Source organism: Falco rusticolus, chromosome 2 (assembly GCF_015220075.1).
Source record: "Falco rusticolus isolate bFalRus1 chromosome 2, bFalRus1.pri, whole genome shotgun sequence".
Lineage (NCBI taxonomy): Eukaryota > Metazoa > Chordata > Aves > Falconiformes > Falconidae > Falco > Falco rusticolus.
Genome location: NC_051188.1, coordinates 70,176,037 through 70,193,353, shown reverse-complemented (window position 1 = coordinate 70,193,353; position 17,317 = coordinate 70,176,037). Strand labels below are relative to the sequence as shown.

At 42.2% G+C, this 17,317-nt stretch overlaps 1 protein-coding gene across 1 annotated transcript in view; it reads right to left on the bottom strand.

Annotated features, from left to right (window-relative positions):
* CRACDL (CRACD like) overlaps positions 1 to 17,317 on the bottom strand; it is a 75,845-nt gene that overhangs the window by 23,927 nt on the left and 34,601 nt on the right. The window contains exons 3-4 of the mRNA XM_037377923.1: positions 3,643 to 3,719; positions 2,520 to 2,685 (exon numbers count right to left, since the gene is read on the bottom strand). Of these exons, the coding sequence (XP_037233820.1) occupies positions 2,520 to 2,685; positions 3,643 to 3,719 (243 nt within the window). The remainder of the gene's footprint in view (positions 1 to 2,519; positions 2,686 to 3,642; positions 3,720 to 17,317) is intronic.

Sequence of the window (17,317 nt, the reverse complement as noted above, 5' to 3'; positions counted from 1 at the left end):
CTAACTTCTTGCTAATGTAACAATGCGTCTTGCAAATGACTGACCATTACCATAGAAAGACTAAGTACTTTTTACTGTTTAGGCAGGGTACAGCATTTAATGTATTTCTGCCGTACAGGTCATCAACAATAACATTTCAGGCAATACAGTTCTCTCAGAATAATTTGCATAAATCCTTACAAAGTCCTGTGCTGTATATCAAGATGCTTGGGAGTTTCTTTTATGGGCCTGGGGGACACATTTTTCATGGAGACTCTTTGTGGACTAGTGAAAGGAAGCAGGTGATGCTTTATGGGTAGCTTCTCTCATAGTCTGTCTCCTACTTTTGATGCATGCAGTATGTAACTTTCTTTGCAAATGTTACACATGGGGCATGAACACCTTGTTTCCTCATGGGGATGGTACAGGAGACCCATGGACAGACAGCTAGGGGCTAGGGGGTCTCTTGTGCTCATTTTCCTCAGCATATTCCTCAGCTCAGCTCACAGCCTAACTAAGTAGGGACCAGAAACGTGTGTACATGGCATTTCTTCTAGGTTTCCCTTCTTTTAAATTTTTTAAGTAAGACAGCTATGAAATGTCAAACCAGAGTACAGAGCACAGAATTGCTTGGGCTCATGTAACTATCAAGTTAGCAGACATTCTACAGAAAAAAAAAAAAAAAAAAAGGAGAACTGTGTATTTTTGGATCTTAGATACTGTCACAGGCACATTCAGGAACGTAAACAAACATTGCAGAAAGTAACATTTTCCTCGTAATGGCTGCTATAAATATATTTGATAAAACAATAACAGGAAAAAGTTGATCCGTATTTCTGCTGCAGAAGGAAGGAAAGCCTGCTGCTTCTGCTTAATGCATTAGAGACATTAGAAGAACAATTTATCTAAGTGAAAATGTGATCTCTGCAATGCATCCAAGGTCAGACAGATCTATACCAATTTGCAAAGTAACTGCCAGTCAGGGCTACGATGGCTGCTCCACACACCAACATTTTACAAAGACTGCAGCGGTGGCCAGATAAGCGGTGTTGTCACATGTGCACATTTATCCCAGTGTGCTACCCTTGCTTTCTCTTTCTAGCAGACACATACCTCCCGAATGCGTAGCGGAGGTACCCTAGATCTCTGCTCAGATTATGAGTGCTCAAATTAATTTTCCTTCTATTCAAGGAATATCCTGGTCTCTGTCTGTCTGAACAAATATTAAGAAACAAAAATGTAACGACCCTGCAAGTCATGGCAGAGGAACATGGCCAAAACAGCCAAAGATCGTACCCACTTGGATATGGCCTTGTTGAGTTGTACACAAGGGAAAGAAAATCTGACCATCCATGCCTTCGAAATACGTTGTCGAACAACACCACCACTACAGCCCACTGTTAGACCTGATGCTGGCAGCCAGGAACTCCTGGGGCTTCAAGCTGGACTAGTATTAATGTTGCCAATGCCAGAAAAGACACACACAAAAAAATTGTTAATCATTTCTTTTGGTGATTTGGCGCTGCCTGGTGGCCGCGTTGTATAACGTCGTTTTAGCTGGCCGGGACGGTTTGCCTTTCCCCTCCCTCGGCTCAGCAGCATCTCTTGCTTGAGGACCAGGAGGCTTGTTCTGATAGACACAACATTCGACCATGCAAGGACTTGCTTTTTAGGCAGCCAAGGGGCTCTTCAGCCCACCTCTCCATCCAGGAACACATCTGAACTTTAGTCTGGGTTTCTCATGGTTACCTTTCAGTAGTGGGTAACATTTTTAGCAATGCCTGAACGAAGACAGGATTTTCGGAGGCAGACAAATAACACAGGCTGGGATGCACCTGGTCTAGCTTCAGACATTAAACCACAGGTATCTGCATCAGAGCTGGTCACCCCTGGCTCCTGTTTACATTCTGCACAGAGAAATAAGCACTTCTAGAGCCTGGTTCAGCTGAACAACTTCAGACATCTACACAAGAATGATATAAGCTTTCTTAGTAAAGTCAGCTTCTCTTTGGTGATTATAAAAGGCAGCCAGTGACTAACTCAGATGCAGACATTTGTCCTCTGGTCAGATGAACCCCATGCATACAGAGGAAATAAAGGCTTCACAGCCTCTGGTTCCTACTGATTTCAATTGCAGTCAACCCCTTATCCCTTCCTTGCTTTCAAAACCTTGTGTAAATGGTAGGGCATCTAAATTTCTTTAACAGTCCTTAGGAATTACATCTTAGGGGCATAAGACAATCCCGGTAAGATATAAGATAAGTACCTAATTCATTCTTGAAGATGGAAATTACATTGTTTTGAAACAATAACCCAAGGCTTATTTATGATTAACTGAAAGCTTTTTTAGTTATTATTTCTTGCTGCACTCCATCCAATTCCCTTGCATCTGCCATTTTAATCTGTACTTTTATGAAAAAGGCAACTGTTTGAGAATGCAGCATTGTGAACAAAAGGAGGAGGCAATTTTGGGGTATCCTTAATCTACAAACATTGTAGCAGTTCTGTATTTGTTTACCAGCCAGGGTCCAAAGACTTACTCAAGTTCATCTTCAGAATCATAATTAACATGCATGTTGTGAGAGGCTGCAACATCACTTGTTGACTGGAATAACTTCAGACTGCTGCTCCCAGAAGATGATGTCTCTTTCCTTTTCTTTTTACCAAAAAACTTTTTGAAAGATTTGAACTTTGATTTTTTCTTTCCTAAGTGAAGAAACATAAAAAAGATGCAACCAGCAACATGTGTGAATTGTTGAACAATAATAGTTCTTCTATAATTTCTGCGTAAGTGGATTTTTTTCCTGGAAAATGCCACACTGTCTCCTCTTGCATTAATGTCTTTCAAGACTATATTGGTAGCATGAAATTACTATTACCTTGGAGAATGGACTGTAATGTTTATGATACATAAGAAATAACCTATAGTGTAAAATCTTTCCTAATAGAGTTTCTACTTGCCTCTTGAGATAATTAGACTGTGAAGAAAAACTTTGGTATTAACAGCCTGGGATACAGAGAAGAAATTACAGTTTGGAAACCCACTGCCTTTGTTCAGCAAGCTAAACAGTGATGATAAGGATTGTGTTTCCAAAACCAATTTAAATGTAGAAAAGGCTTACATAGGTGGAATACACAGTGTTGGGAGACTAATGCTTTAAAATGTGAATTTTATAATACATCCCAGAATATTCTGAATGCTAATTACAAGATGTGATGGATCACAAAGTATTAAACCAGAAATCAAGCAATAATCTTGAAAAGCAATGCTAGTCTGCTCAGTGAGGAAAAACCTGAATTGGGATCAGCTGCAAGCTCTGTGAAGGAAATTTCTTAAAATGAATCAGCATTTTGCACAAGGCACCCCAACAACTTGTACCTGCCCCATACAGGTTGGCATGACAGCACTGCGAGGCATCCCTGTCAGGATTTCACTTATTGTTGGATTTTGTTGGGTAGAAAAGTTAAGTTGGTCACAAGATGCCACAAAAAATCTTATTTCAAGCCTCTGAAAATGTCTAAATATAACAGCTCTTGGAGAGAGGAAGAGAGAAGGGGAGAATGCATTCTTTAAACAAACATTCAATTCTGTGATACAGCAAAGACATTGAAGTTCAAGAAGTCACAGCACTTTTCATTCACTGAGAAAGGGAGCAATTCTACCTGAATTGTCCTCTCCATCTCCTTCAGTCTCTCGCATCTTAGGGTCCATTATCCTTGAGGAACTCACGTGAGAATCACTAAAGGAGGTATTAAAAGTGTCAGTCATACCAACAAAATAACAGTACTTCGCTATATATGTGTATACATACATACAGGCAAGTTACCTGTATGTATATAAAAATAAAAATATAAAATATTATGTGTATGCTTTTATATATAAATGCATAGACAATAGATGTCTAAATATATGTATTGTATCTATACATAAATATACATAAAATAAAAAAAAATCCCATAGGATGAAGCTTGTTAGGCTAAGGTATAATAAGTCCCATAGAATATTCCCACTTTCGTAAGGCAATAGTATGTTCTGGTTTAGTTGACCAGCTAGCCTCTCCTGACTGAAAACTGAGTTTGACAAGATTCTCAAGTGCTTCTAAAAGCACGTATCGGAGGAGGTGAGCTTCTTTGGCTCTCCCTCTCTGTGCCTACTCAGGACCACAGATAAAATGTCTTTGTGACAATTACAGCACTTGGGTAACATGTACAAGTAGTATTAGTAGAGAACTGCATCTGGTTTTCCTTTTATTTATGTACAATTTGAAGTATTCTACAGATCGTAGTTTTTCTTCTTTTTTAAGCAACTTGTGAAAAGGTAGCAACTCTTCTTATTCCTTTGTTCATATAGACAACAGGAAAATACAAGTAAAAATAAAACAATTTATTTTCTTCTTCTCTTCTTTGCTTTTTGGAAGCAAAATATCACTTTGCTTATTAAGATTCCTAAATTAAAAAACATTTCCAAAATTGTATATATCCCAAGCCTGAGGACAGAGTATCTGTAATTTAAAATGCATTTCCAGAGCAGTAGTCTGTGCTCTCTTTTCTTCATCTGGAGAACCATCATTTCACTGTCAAGGTTGAATAAACTCATGGGTGCCATTGACTGGATAGTGAGTTAAATGCTGCAGAGTAACAGTTTGGGCTGTGAAGGTGACAGATGCTCACATCACAACCTGGACAGGAGGCTGAGTACACTGTGGCTAATGTGCTCCCCTGAAGTACCAGCGGACTAAAGTAATAAGGCTCATAATTTCCAAGAGTTAGCAAAATGGAAATGAAACTTTTATTACTGAAGTCTAAACCACAACACATCTCCTGAACCATCAGCAATTGAGCTGGGCTGTGACGCAGCAAAGGCACCTCTGCTGCTCAGCATCTCTGGGGCTCCCCCACCAGCTGGACCCCCAGGCTGGTTGTAAAAGACCCCCTGCCACTATCCATTGGGAAAAAGAATCAAAGTTAAACATAAACACAAGGGTGAGCAACTTCTGGTCAAGGGCATTTGGCTTATATAGGGAGAATTATTTATGAACAGGCTCTAGAAAAGAACAGACATGGATGATACGTATATTTTTAAAGTAAATGTCCGCTGGGAGGTGACAGAGAAATATGTATTGTGGGCTGTGGTGTATCTAGTCAATTATTAAACAGGCTCGACGTGTCTCAGATTCAGACCGTTGTGTTGCAATAGCAACGGCAGGAGTGCAGATCAATACCTTTAAAGCCTCAGCTGTTATATGCATGCCCTGTAGCATCTACACGCTACACAATCCAGAGGTGGGATCCTACAGTCTTTATATAAATTATGGATGCCATAGCTCAGATACCCAGCTGTGTCTCACTGGCATAGCTCTGCTGCATCCAGCTGCACTCAGGTGAGAGTATTTTTTTTTCATCCAAATGTTCATATGCCATACTTCACTAGTTCTGAAGTTCAAAGCCACTGAGGGATAACTACCCATGTAATGGAAATGTTAGTTTGAAACATGCAAGGAAGTATAAACACATTCCCTCTGGCAAAATTCAAGCAGATGATACATCGTATTTCTGACAAACCAGAACTGTTTTGTTGTCCCATCCCAAACCTTAGCAGCCTATTTTCTAGAGAATAAAAGCAATTAAAAAAATTTAGCACCACCATACTGTCAGAGAAAAATTGTGTGACTGATTTGTGACATCTGAGGTCACAAAAAGTGTTTCCACCGGGTGTGTCAAACATTTGGGGACAGCACTATGTGACCAGGGGTGCAGCATACATCTCCTCACTTAGGGGAAACAGAAGGGCATGAACCCCGGTGAGTTCTCTCCTTGCCAGCTGTGCATCTTGTAGCAAGGTTCTCGCTCCCCTTCTGACCTCAGCCATTCTACAGGTCTGGAACATTCTTGCTATTTTCTAAGGTTATTTTAAGAAGCAGTGTGTCTTTCCAAAAAGTGCCCAAGCCCTGGGGAAGGCAGCCCACCACTGCTGTGCTTTTGGAGACGTCTTTTGCAAGGGCGCAGCATAGGGCGCAGGGCTGGGGCTCCAGCTTGTGAGAACAAGCCAGGTCCTTGGCCAGCGTGGTACGACTTGGTATACTACTTACATAGAACTGGTTTAGCGTAACTTGCTTAATGTTAGTAGCTGCATTTGCTGAAGCCTTAGGCCACAAGCTGTGAACCTTCACCTAGGTATGCTGAACTTTTACTTAGTCAAGTACAAGGAGGCTCCAGAGTCAGTTCAAGCCAGTAGTAAAGAAGCTGCAGCCTTAGAGACAAGAAAACAAAGGACCTGCCTAGAGACAATGGAAAGGGCCCAATGAAGAATGGGAAGACCCCAGACCTGAACGTTATTCCTGGTCTGAACTGCCATGTGAGGGGTGAGGAATCTAGATTGTAAGAGTATAATCGCCCAGGGATGTCTTTGTTCGAGGTCCCTCTTCAGAGGCACTCAGCTCGAGCTGTAGCGCTCTTCATAAAAAGTGCCTCTATAGAGGAATCTTTCTTCCAGCTTATCGATTCAGCAGAAACCTCGAGTCCAGCCCTGTTATGGTGGCTGGCATGCGTAACTTCCAGAACAGTTTGGTGACCCAGATGGGACTCCAGACAACTGCCATCGGACCCCCTTGGCTCCAAACATCGAACTGCCAGCATCGGGTGAGATCACCTGGGAACTCTGGGGACAGAAGGCACCAACTGGTGAGTGTTAAAATTTTGCTACTAAATTCCAGATATTCTGGGTCCAAGTGGGTTGGAGTCCCACCTCAGAAGGATGCTATAAGTATATTGGGTCCAAATGAGTTTGATTTCCATCTCAGAAGTGTGCTAGGAGAAGTGTGCATGGTCCAATCAGTGTAAAGCGCTCAAATTTGGCACAGAGATTTGGGGAACGTACCCAGCAAGCCAAAGAACTAGAAAATTGGAGGAAAATAGATGGCACTGCATGACTATTGGAAAAATGAGCAATAGCATTGTGTAAGGAAGACTGGCCAGCACTTAGAGAGGCAGGGGTGCATGGCCCTGAAAGGATCCTTTAAATTTAAAAAGGTGGCTATGCTCTGAAAAATTTTGAAAAATGAAAAACCTCAGCAAATGGTTTATTGGTATGTATGGGATCATTGGCTATATGACCACTATAGGATGCTTGAAAATGAGTATGAAAACCTCAAGGAAAAACTTCAGCTGCAGCAATTGTAATTTAACCAAGGTGCCTACAGAGCTGGTCTCTGCACCACCCTATACTCCTCCCTCTGTATGACTTGATTCCCCCCTCCAATGGCCTCTGCTGTCCCTATTCCTTCTGCTGGGCTTCACACTGTGGTTTCTAATGCCATCCCTAATCCTCTTACCATGCAGCCCGTGGTGGCTGCGTGTGGGTGTATGTGTGTGAAATGTTTCTTCCCCACCTCCAGTGTTATATGTATACACGCATCACTCCTGGAACCCCCGGGATTTGTTTATGTGGGAAAATAAAATGCGTAGGTTAAGGGAAGATGCAGGTCGATGTGCATCATTATTTTATATTATTTGTTCAGGATATGATCCACCCTGGGCCAACGTTGACCTGTTGTTGAAGAAGTTGTTCCATCCAGGTCAGCAGGGTAAGACAGTTGAAAAGAAACTGGAGTTCACCATACAGGCAGGGGGAAGTCAAACTGTCTGGCCTCAGATTGATCCTGGCTGGGATTCTAATAATCGGAGATAATTGCTGAACAGTGGTTGGAGATCTCATACATGTGATTAGAGCTTGCGAGGAGATAACAATAAATTGAATTAAAGTACAGGAATGTAGACAGAGGCCAGAGGAACACCCCAGCAACTACTGGGGAAGATTGCAGTAGGCTTTGTTGACATATGGGGGAATGACTCTCCAGTATTTTAATAATGAATTGGCAGCAAGTGTGTTTGTGGGCCAAGCCACCTCTGACACGTGCAACTATTTTAAGGATTGCATGACAGAATGGCAAGAGAAAATATGAAAGATACTGTATTCCCTGGAGGTTCTAGATTTGTACAATATATAAATGATTTGTTACTTGCCAGCAAGACATATGAAGATTGTTTTAAAGATACTATTTTTCTATGTACTGCTTTAGCTGAAAAAAAGGTCACCATGCATCTCTTTGTAAACTTCAGCTGCATCATTAGGAAATAAAATATTTAGGATTTATATTAACAAAAGGACAAAAATTAGTAGACCCAGAACAGGTCCAGGCTGTGGTAAAAATACCTCAACTGGTAACAAAAATTGTGAGATTTTTTAGGTGCAGTAGGATACTGCAGACCCTGGATAATGGGGCTAGGGGAGTTTAAGCAAACTATTGACAAAAAGCTACTAAGGCAGAGGAAGTAGAGCCTACATGTTGGTGTCCAGAGAAAGAAAAGATTTTCCAAGCTATAAAAGGAGCTTTATAGCTCCTGCTCCAGCACTGGGATTGCTGGATTACTGCAAGTCCTTTGAACTCTATGTGCATGAGAACAAAGGAGTAGCCAGTGGAGTCCTTACTCAAAAGCTAAGTCCACACTGCTGCCGTGTGGCTTATTACTCAACTCAACTGGATCCTGTAGCAGCAAGGAATAATTCCTGTGTTAAAGCAAGAACGGCAACAGCAACTATCACGAAAAGGAGCAGACCATTGGTTCTGGGCCACCCAACAACTGTGTGTGTCCCACATGAAGGAGAACTGATTCTTAAAGGACCTGCTACACAAACGTTGTCCCCACAAAGAGCACATCGTAATGAATTAATGATTTTAAAGGCAGATAATATTACTCTGAAAAGTTGTGATGTTTTGAATTCAGCAACCTCACTGCCTGTTCCCTCTGATGGTGAGCCACATCATGATTGTGCTGAGGTGGTGTTTTACTCCAGACAACTACAGGAAGATCTGGGAGATCAGCCTCTAGAGAACTTGGATCTAACCCTTTTCACCAATGGATCCTCATACTACACAAATGGAAAATGACACGTGGGCTATGCAGTGGTGAGAGACTTCGAGGTACTTTAAACAGAACCTCTACAATCCTTGGTGAGTGCCCAAGAGGCTGAATTAACTTAATTAGCAAGAGCAGCCTGGTGGGTATGTAATCAGCAAGTAACTATACTGCTTCTAAATATGTTTTTGGAGTGTGTCTTACAACAGCTATCCTATGGAAAGAATAAGAGTTCCTCTCCTTGGTAGAAAAGAATATTTCTAATGGAACTGAAGCCCAAACGCTGTTGTAAGCTATTAAGCTTCCAAGGGAAATCGCTGTAGTACACTGTCCAGCTCATACCAAAGACTCCAAGAAAACTGAAAGAAACAATGAAATTACTCAAACTTGTAGTCAGATAGGTTTAAAATGGCCTGAAGTTTTAGGAATAGTACTATGGGATATTTGAAATACCCCTTGCCAACTTCTAGGATTGTCATCAACAGCAATAGCGTTTGGCAGACAATTATACCCAGGACCTTATTCCCCACTAGGACCAGCCTCTTAGACGGAGATGAACAGGTGAGCAAGTTTGTACTGGGAATACAAGAACACCTACAAGGAAACAGGACACAAGCCCAATGGTTTCAACCAGTACTAGCAGTAATGCAAGTACCTGATATCCAGCCTGGGGATACAGGAATGGTAAAAGTCCACTCTCGCAAAACAAAGTTGGACCAGAAGTGGGAAAGTCCATATACTGTGCTACTAACTTCCGATTTATGTAAAAGTTACAAGGAAAGAGAAACTGGATTCATCACTCACATGTTAAATGAATTTCTAAGGATTATCAGTTAAACAAATAACCACCACCCATGCAGAACCCCAGCAATCCTGCAGTACTTTTGGTTCTGGTTATCCTGTGATAATTGTGGTCCACGTTACCCTAGAAAGCGTACTAATAATTAAGAACACTGTCAACAGGGCTGGAGTCAGGGAAGTATAACTAGGAAAGGTGCCTCTGGCCACATAAAGTGGTGCTGTGTGTGCAGGCTATGCCAGCCACTAAAAGTTATAAGCACTTTGCAGCAATACAAAGTATTGATAATTTGGGAATAACTTCCAAGCAAAATATACACATTTGCTGTGCACAGCCTATTTAGCTCTAATCTTATAGCCTTAATATTTATTATATGTGGCAATTATAATTGCCTAGGGATGTCTTTGTTCGCGGTCCCTCTTCAGAGGCACTCAGCTCGAGCTGTAGTGCTATTCATAAAAAGTGCTTTTATGGAGGGATCTTTCGGCTTATTGACTCAGTGGAAACTGAGAGTCCAGCCCTGTTACGGTGGCTGGCATGCATAATTTCCGTAAGACCAGGTGCCATCACTGCTGCCAGTCATCCCTGGATGGCTCCCCAGTGTCAACTGGGGGAAGAGCTGGCTGCTTCACTGTGGAAGAGCTGCCAAAGAGATCCAGGTGGTGTGCGGGGAGGAAGGCCATCCAGGTAAGATGACTTTGGAGTGAAGCAGAAAGTGACCTGAGGTGTGGGTCAGAGGCACCCAGGGTGGAGGAGACACCAGGCACAAGCACCAGTGGCCTCTGCCTCCTGCACAGGAGTCCAGAGACTCTGGTGTCCCCAGCAGGGACATGGTTATTTTAAATTATGGTAAATCCTAGAAGTTTGGGTCAGATGGGCAGTATTGTTTTGCAGCGGGAGAACTGTAAGGCTGTTATAAAAACTATCTCAACTTGGCATGCAATTACAAGGATTGGGGAACTGTGAGGACCGTTCACCGCTGCGAGCTTGCTAGTGGACAGTTTTTCAGTTCAAAGGCACGTTTCCAGCCTGAACCCAGGGTTTGATGTGACTCTCCCAGGCCCCCACTGGCTGGTGTGCAGGAGGCGGAGGTGGCAGCCCTCGCCACACTCACTACCTTGCACAAACACACACTATGAGGAAGACTGCGAGGCGCAGCTGCCCACCCAGTGCCAAGGGTGCGGGAGGAATTTTATGGCTGCTATTACCAAGGGGAGATTTGTTTGTGTCGAGGGACAAATGGGTACCCCCTTCCTTAATCTGAGGGGGGCAGGGGGCGGGGGTCAGCAGGTAGCAAAATGGGCTGCAAGAGTTGTGCAACGCTTGGTGGGCAGTGCGCTTATTTTCAGAAATATGCTCAAAAGTCAACAGGCTGCTTTTTAGCTGAGACTTAGCCACTTGTTTGAGTGTTTTGCCAAGTGATGGTTTCAACTGGAGCAATATCCCAACAGTGCAAAGAGATACTGTCCCCTGCTGAGCATCTGACAGCTGCCAGAGATCCCTCTGCACTGCTCCGCCAGCAGGGAGCTGCCCAGCTTAGCATCTCACCAAACCTAGCTGTAGGCAATCACATTCACGTCTACCTTAAAATTTACGATGACATTAATTATCGACATGAGGGAAAGTTGGTTTTCCTTTTAAATACTTCCTTTGCTGAACAGCGTTAGAAAAACGTTGGTTTTCGCCCACGGTTCATCACCATGAGATAACCCTATTTTCTTTCCCAGATATATAAACTCAGAGAACTGCTCTATCTATACCTCTCCTTTTTTCCTTCAGTATAGCCTATGTCAACAGTATCTTTAGGCAGGTTTTCAATCTTTCAAGTTTTTCCCTCAGTGTCTGTAACAAACCCTCCAGTATTAATACATATATCGTAAGAAAGATTCAATTAAAACATGATACTTAAGAGGAGAAACAAAAAAAACCACAGGCCAAAGTTTACCCCTGGTATGACTATAACTGCTTGTCGCCTCCCTGATGTAAACAGAGATTTGATTGTTTGCTCTGGAGCTAAATTTTATCTTTCTCAAAGCTTTGCTTAAAATCTATGACAGCCTACAAATTTAATAGATAGCTCTGCAATAAAAAGCTGACAAAATCCAGCATCTTTGCATCGGCACCGGTGGTATTCAGTGTGCCCTTATGCTTGGATCTGGAGTCTTGGCTGTGGAGCGGGGCTGCTGAGCTTTCTCATTTCCAGTTTCCCCAAGGACTTACTGAAGTCCACCACTAAATTAAATTATCCTGTGATCTAAAGACTCAGCAGGATTCACATCCTAGAGGAGCAGCCTGCATTGCTGCTTCTCCACTGTTAGCAAGGGCAAGATTTACCACACCGCTGACAGTCATACTCTTTTCCTCTTCTTTTTTTTTTTTTCCTTTACATTTTATGTGTGGTTCTTTTCACAGTGGAATACTAGAGATACCTGGTTTATCAATTTATTATGAGATTTTATAAGCCCAAAATGTCTGATAAATCGCTAAATATTACCCAAGCTTGTAACAGTGTTTTTTCTATATTGGACTTTTCCCAGCAGAGACTTTTTCCACTTTCCTTCTTCCTTTCCATGCCCTTTCTAGATGAGCCAAGATACAAGAAATACAGCTGAGACTACGTCAGTGCAGAGAATAGAGGCAATATGGCAACACAATGGGTTTTTATTCCCTTCCTATCCCTCCCAAATGTCAGTACATTCAAAAGTGTGTATCCAAAAAATCACAGCTGAAGCAAACAACAGCAATTTACACCTTTTATTCCTGCGTTGTATAAGAATATTCTATTTCTAGTAGACAAAGAAACACCAGGAATGAAAAGTGATTTAAAAAAATCTGAATTTAGGGGAATTATTTCACATGAGAGGAAGACCTGCCCTTTTCTCTCTCCAATATCACGATATGCAGTAAAATTCCTACTGGTATTACACAGCCTTGTGGATTTGGGAAAGAAAATGCAGGGATCCTGGGGATATAAAGAAAACCCAAATACTTGGAAAGACTCCTCTAGCTGAAGTATTAAGCAAACTGAAAACATCCTAAATACCAGGGGCAAAGACTGAGGCAGCTTGTCCTCATCCATCCCCTCTCTGAGGGCTCAGACCTGAAATGAAGGCACCATCCATGGGCCATGCAGTCCCTTCTCCTGTCAGATGGACTGCAAAAAAGGGACAACTCAAAGTTTTCAGAGGGAGCAAGCCCAGGATGTCCACTGTGATCTCCTGCCAGCAGCAGGTGCACCAGCAGAGCTTTCACACCTCTAGAGAAGCTCCAGCTCCCCAGCACATGCATTAGCAAGAGCTCAATTCAGACACAGCCCCAGGACACCGCACCTTGGCACAGCACAGGTCCAAAAGCATGTTAATGATCACCTGCCTCCCAAGCAAAGGTTTACCCTTGCAACTCGGGGAGACCGTGTGCTGAAGGCATTGTGCAATGGGATGTAGTAGAAGGAAGTGTAGGAGAGCAGGGTTAGGACCTTGTGATGAGGAGGTATTCACACAGCACAAGAAACCCTCTCTGCTCAGACCCTCTCCTAGTAACAAAGATCCCAAAATCACATCCCCCTTGCAAGCTTTCAAACCACTTTCAGTGCTCCCAAGTGATAACACTTGAGCCTAGCCAAAACTAAATTTCTCACAGTGTGCCGAATTATAAAATCCTTTCCAGAAGTCATCCATCATCTTGAGCTTATGTTAGTAAGATAAACCCCTCTTCTCTACCTCCCTTCTGAAACAGGAGGTCTAGGAAGCAGAGTGAAGTGCTCCCCTTGAGCTAGTACAGCATGTACAAGCCTAGGTATTAGGAGTGTCCACACCAGCGAGATGCAGGTCTCTGGGAATCCAATTAGTTTGTATAAGCACATCCAAAAAGCTCCCATAAAGGGACAGGAGAACTTGGCAACAACTGCAACACCATTTCCAAAGCCATATATCTTCCTGCTCCAGTCAAAGGAATACAGATTTCACTTTTTATTCGGCCTCCAGTTTTTAAATCAAATGCACCTGAGTGCACGCTTACCTACACACAGCCATCCTAGGAGCTTTAGCGGGAGTCACAGCACAGCGACTGAAGGGCCACCCTGCCTTTCCACCATATGTCAGCACCTACACAGGATCTGTACATATTCTAGCTGCGTTCCCATTCTTTCTGAATTATTAAAAATAATTTGCCCATAGAAGACATATATTCTGAGAAAATTGTTTTTCTCTACCAAATCTATACAAAATATCAACTTATTGCCAAACCAAGAAAAACTCCCTGTCACTTTTTGTATACAACTTTGCCTTTTGTTTTCAAAGTCGGGCAGATGATCATGTCCTTCCATGTTCTTTAAATGTTTTGAATCAGTAAACAAAAAGTATTACTTTACAAACTCTCTGACTTCACGTGTTCTCTGCTTTTTTTAATAATTTAGTGCAGATGCTGTTAGCACTTACTTGTTTACGCTGACTAATGTCCATGGGGACACCATCTTCAAAATGTGGTATTTTCACAAATTGTTTGCTGTCCAAAACATGATAGTTCGTTATTCATCTTCATTATTCTCGCACTGAACCTGGTACACCTTCCCCATCTTTACTTATCTGCATCATTGGTTAATAAAAGTTTTTGTTTCTTTGCTTAAGGCTGACATTTTTCTCCAGCTACTACTACCCTTGTAGCATGCCCTCATGTTAATAGAAAAACTGTGTATTTTGCAAACATGATGGTGTGGTGAGCCACTATGTGCCACTGCTCATGCTCAGAGCAAGACTGACTGCAAGTAGTTTTGCTACCAACATCCTCTCCCTGGCTGTGTGGGTCCTACAGCAGCATCCAGGAGAGAGCACCCAGCCTGAACATGAAGTCAATACCCTCCTCTTTAAATCTCTGCCTTTTAGGGATCCTCCCATCCTCTTCCCAGTCACTGTCAAAATGAATAGAGCTAGCTATGAGTGATTTGCCCTTTCTCTCAGAAATTACTAATAAAAGTTAGTTGCACCAACACATAATATCTTCCAGTGCTGCTCCTTGTGCCAGTTTGCTATTTCTCCCCCTCCAACATCAGAAGCTGTGGCACAGGGACCAGCTAAATGTAACTAGTGACATGCTACCATCTCTGCACCAGCCCTTTCCTTTGCAGTACTCACATCTATCACTCAAATCCCCTGTTGTGTACTGTGTAAAGTTAAGGTGGTGCCCAACGCCCCTGATCACTGGTAGAAGAGACACCAAGGGATGCCAAGTAATAAAATACCTGCTAAAAAGAAGATGGGAGAGGGGAGATAGATAGGATATAGCTCACTGCACGGGCTCCCCTTCCAAGCCTTTGGGCAAACAGGGTGAGACGTGCCATGACCAGTGTGTCAGACTTCATGGGCTATGACAGGCAAAGCTGAAGAGGCAGCAGGTACATCTTCCCAAGCCTTTCAGTGGGTTTTCTGGGTGTCCAATTGTTTTCCATTGCTTCTTTCACTACTGTTGGGCAGTGTGTGTTTTCCTTTGCCTAACCAGCCCAAACTCCTCTCTTGTGCATCTGTCCCTGTTATTCCAAAGGCTGTTGCAGATTCTCATGTCAGATCCTCACCAGACCTTCTGTTGCACCCCTGCCAACGGCACATTCCTTTCTCTATTAGAAGCACAATACACTTCTAAGAGATGGGGGGAGAGCGGGGAGGGAATTCTGCTATCTCCACCGGGTTTTTTCCAAGAATTGATAGTCCTTCTTTCCCTCAGCATTTCTGAGAGTGAAAAACACTCCATAAAATAAACTTTTCTCTTCCTCCCTTTCCTCGCTCTTTTGAAGAGCAAGCTTTTTGTTTTTTAAAAGTGCATTGCAAAGGTCAGAAGACACCACTGGGATTGCCCAGTCTGATGGCCTGGGCAGTGCAGGGACGAGGATGTCCCCCAGAAGGGTGAAGGGAACTCTGCTTCCCTGACAGAACACAGTAATTCAAGGGTATACACCTTGTCAAAGGTTATGTTTTGTTCATGGGAAAAGCATTAACTTACATACTTTCCAAAATAAAGCAAACAACCGTATAAAAGAATTAAAAGGGGGGTGTGGGGGTGTGTGGAGTCTGCATTTGCAAAAGAATAAAGCAACTAATGTCAAATGTCTTATTCCTATGGAATAACGCTTTTCTCCTTGCTTTCAGTTCTCTATTTTTTGTGATTTAATAGAGGGGTCAGGAGATCTATTCTACGAACATAGAAAGCATTATTATTAAAAGACCTGTTAAAGCAATAAAGCCACATGGGCTCTCCTTCTTTCTCAGCACACAGGGATAATAAAGGCATAGCTGTTTTACACAAAGACACAAGACCTCCCCCGGCAAGCTCCCTACAGAGATCCCCCACTATATTTAGGAGCACAAACAGCTCAACATACTACCAGAGTTTTAGGCTTGTATCAGCCATCTTTACTGGTAGAACCACAATCTGTATTTTTAACTTAAATAATATTGAATGTTCACACAGAGCACTTTGACTAATAATGTTCTGAAGAAGTTCATCTTTTTTGTACAATAGCAGGTTAACGTCACTCAGAGTCAAGGGTCAGCAAAGTATTAAAAATTTACTCTGTCTCTCCTTGAAAAGCAATAAAAAGAAGGTAAAATGTCTTGCTTTAGTTAGAACAAAATTGCATTTGATTCTACATGTCGCAATTGCAATTATTCTTGAATTCCGCACTGGGAACGTTCCTGAAGCTATTTCACAAAAATAATTATACCAAGTCTTTTGGTATTCAGAATGAGTAGAAATATCAATGTTGTTATAAGGTCTCAGTGCCTTTGAATTCAGGGAAACATAATAGGGCTTTCATTGATCCTTCCTTGCTTTTTGGAACCATGAATACAATAAATTGTCTATATACCTGTGTATGCACACGCGCACACACACACACACACACACACACTTACTTTGTGTCAAAGAAAGAATAAGACTCACCTGGAACCACAGCAAGCCCTGAGGTACCGTGCACTTACACCTGCTGCCCCATCAATTAGCCTAATGTAAGCGTGTTCTTGTACAGTGCAGAGGTTAATGGAAGTTTAAGATGCAGAAAGTGTTTAGCACTACCCAGAATAAGATCCTTATTCAGCTTTATCTGCTAGTCTGAAGAAAACTCAGTGGGCCACATTACCTAGACAAGGAAGGCACCACAGCTGAACGTGGCCCAGTTTTCACCCTTTCTGAGCCCATCTATACTGCATGGAGTATTTACTCTCAGGTCCATAACACGTGGTGTAGACAACAGTGTCATTTCAACAGTATAATTAAGTTTATTTAAAAGTTACTGACAAATCTTTTCAAATGTCAGGTTCATCTGAACACAGAATATAGCTATATCCCAGGCCTACTTCCAAATATTTTGCCATTAGTGTGATGAAAAATACAGTCCAGTTCGGCCAAACACAAGTAATGACAAAAGTACATGAAATAAAAAGACTAGACTGGGCTTTACTGGGTTCCTTGGGAATTCCTATGCTGGAATGATGAAATAATCACTGGGATCATCTATGAACTATGTGCAAAATAGTTTTCATGTTGGATATTTAAAGCAAAGAAAAAAGCAAGAAAATAGGGAATGCAAAGAGAACGAATTGCTAAGAGATGTCTGAGCCCTTCCAGGCATAGATA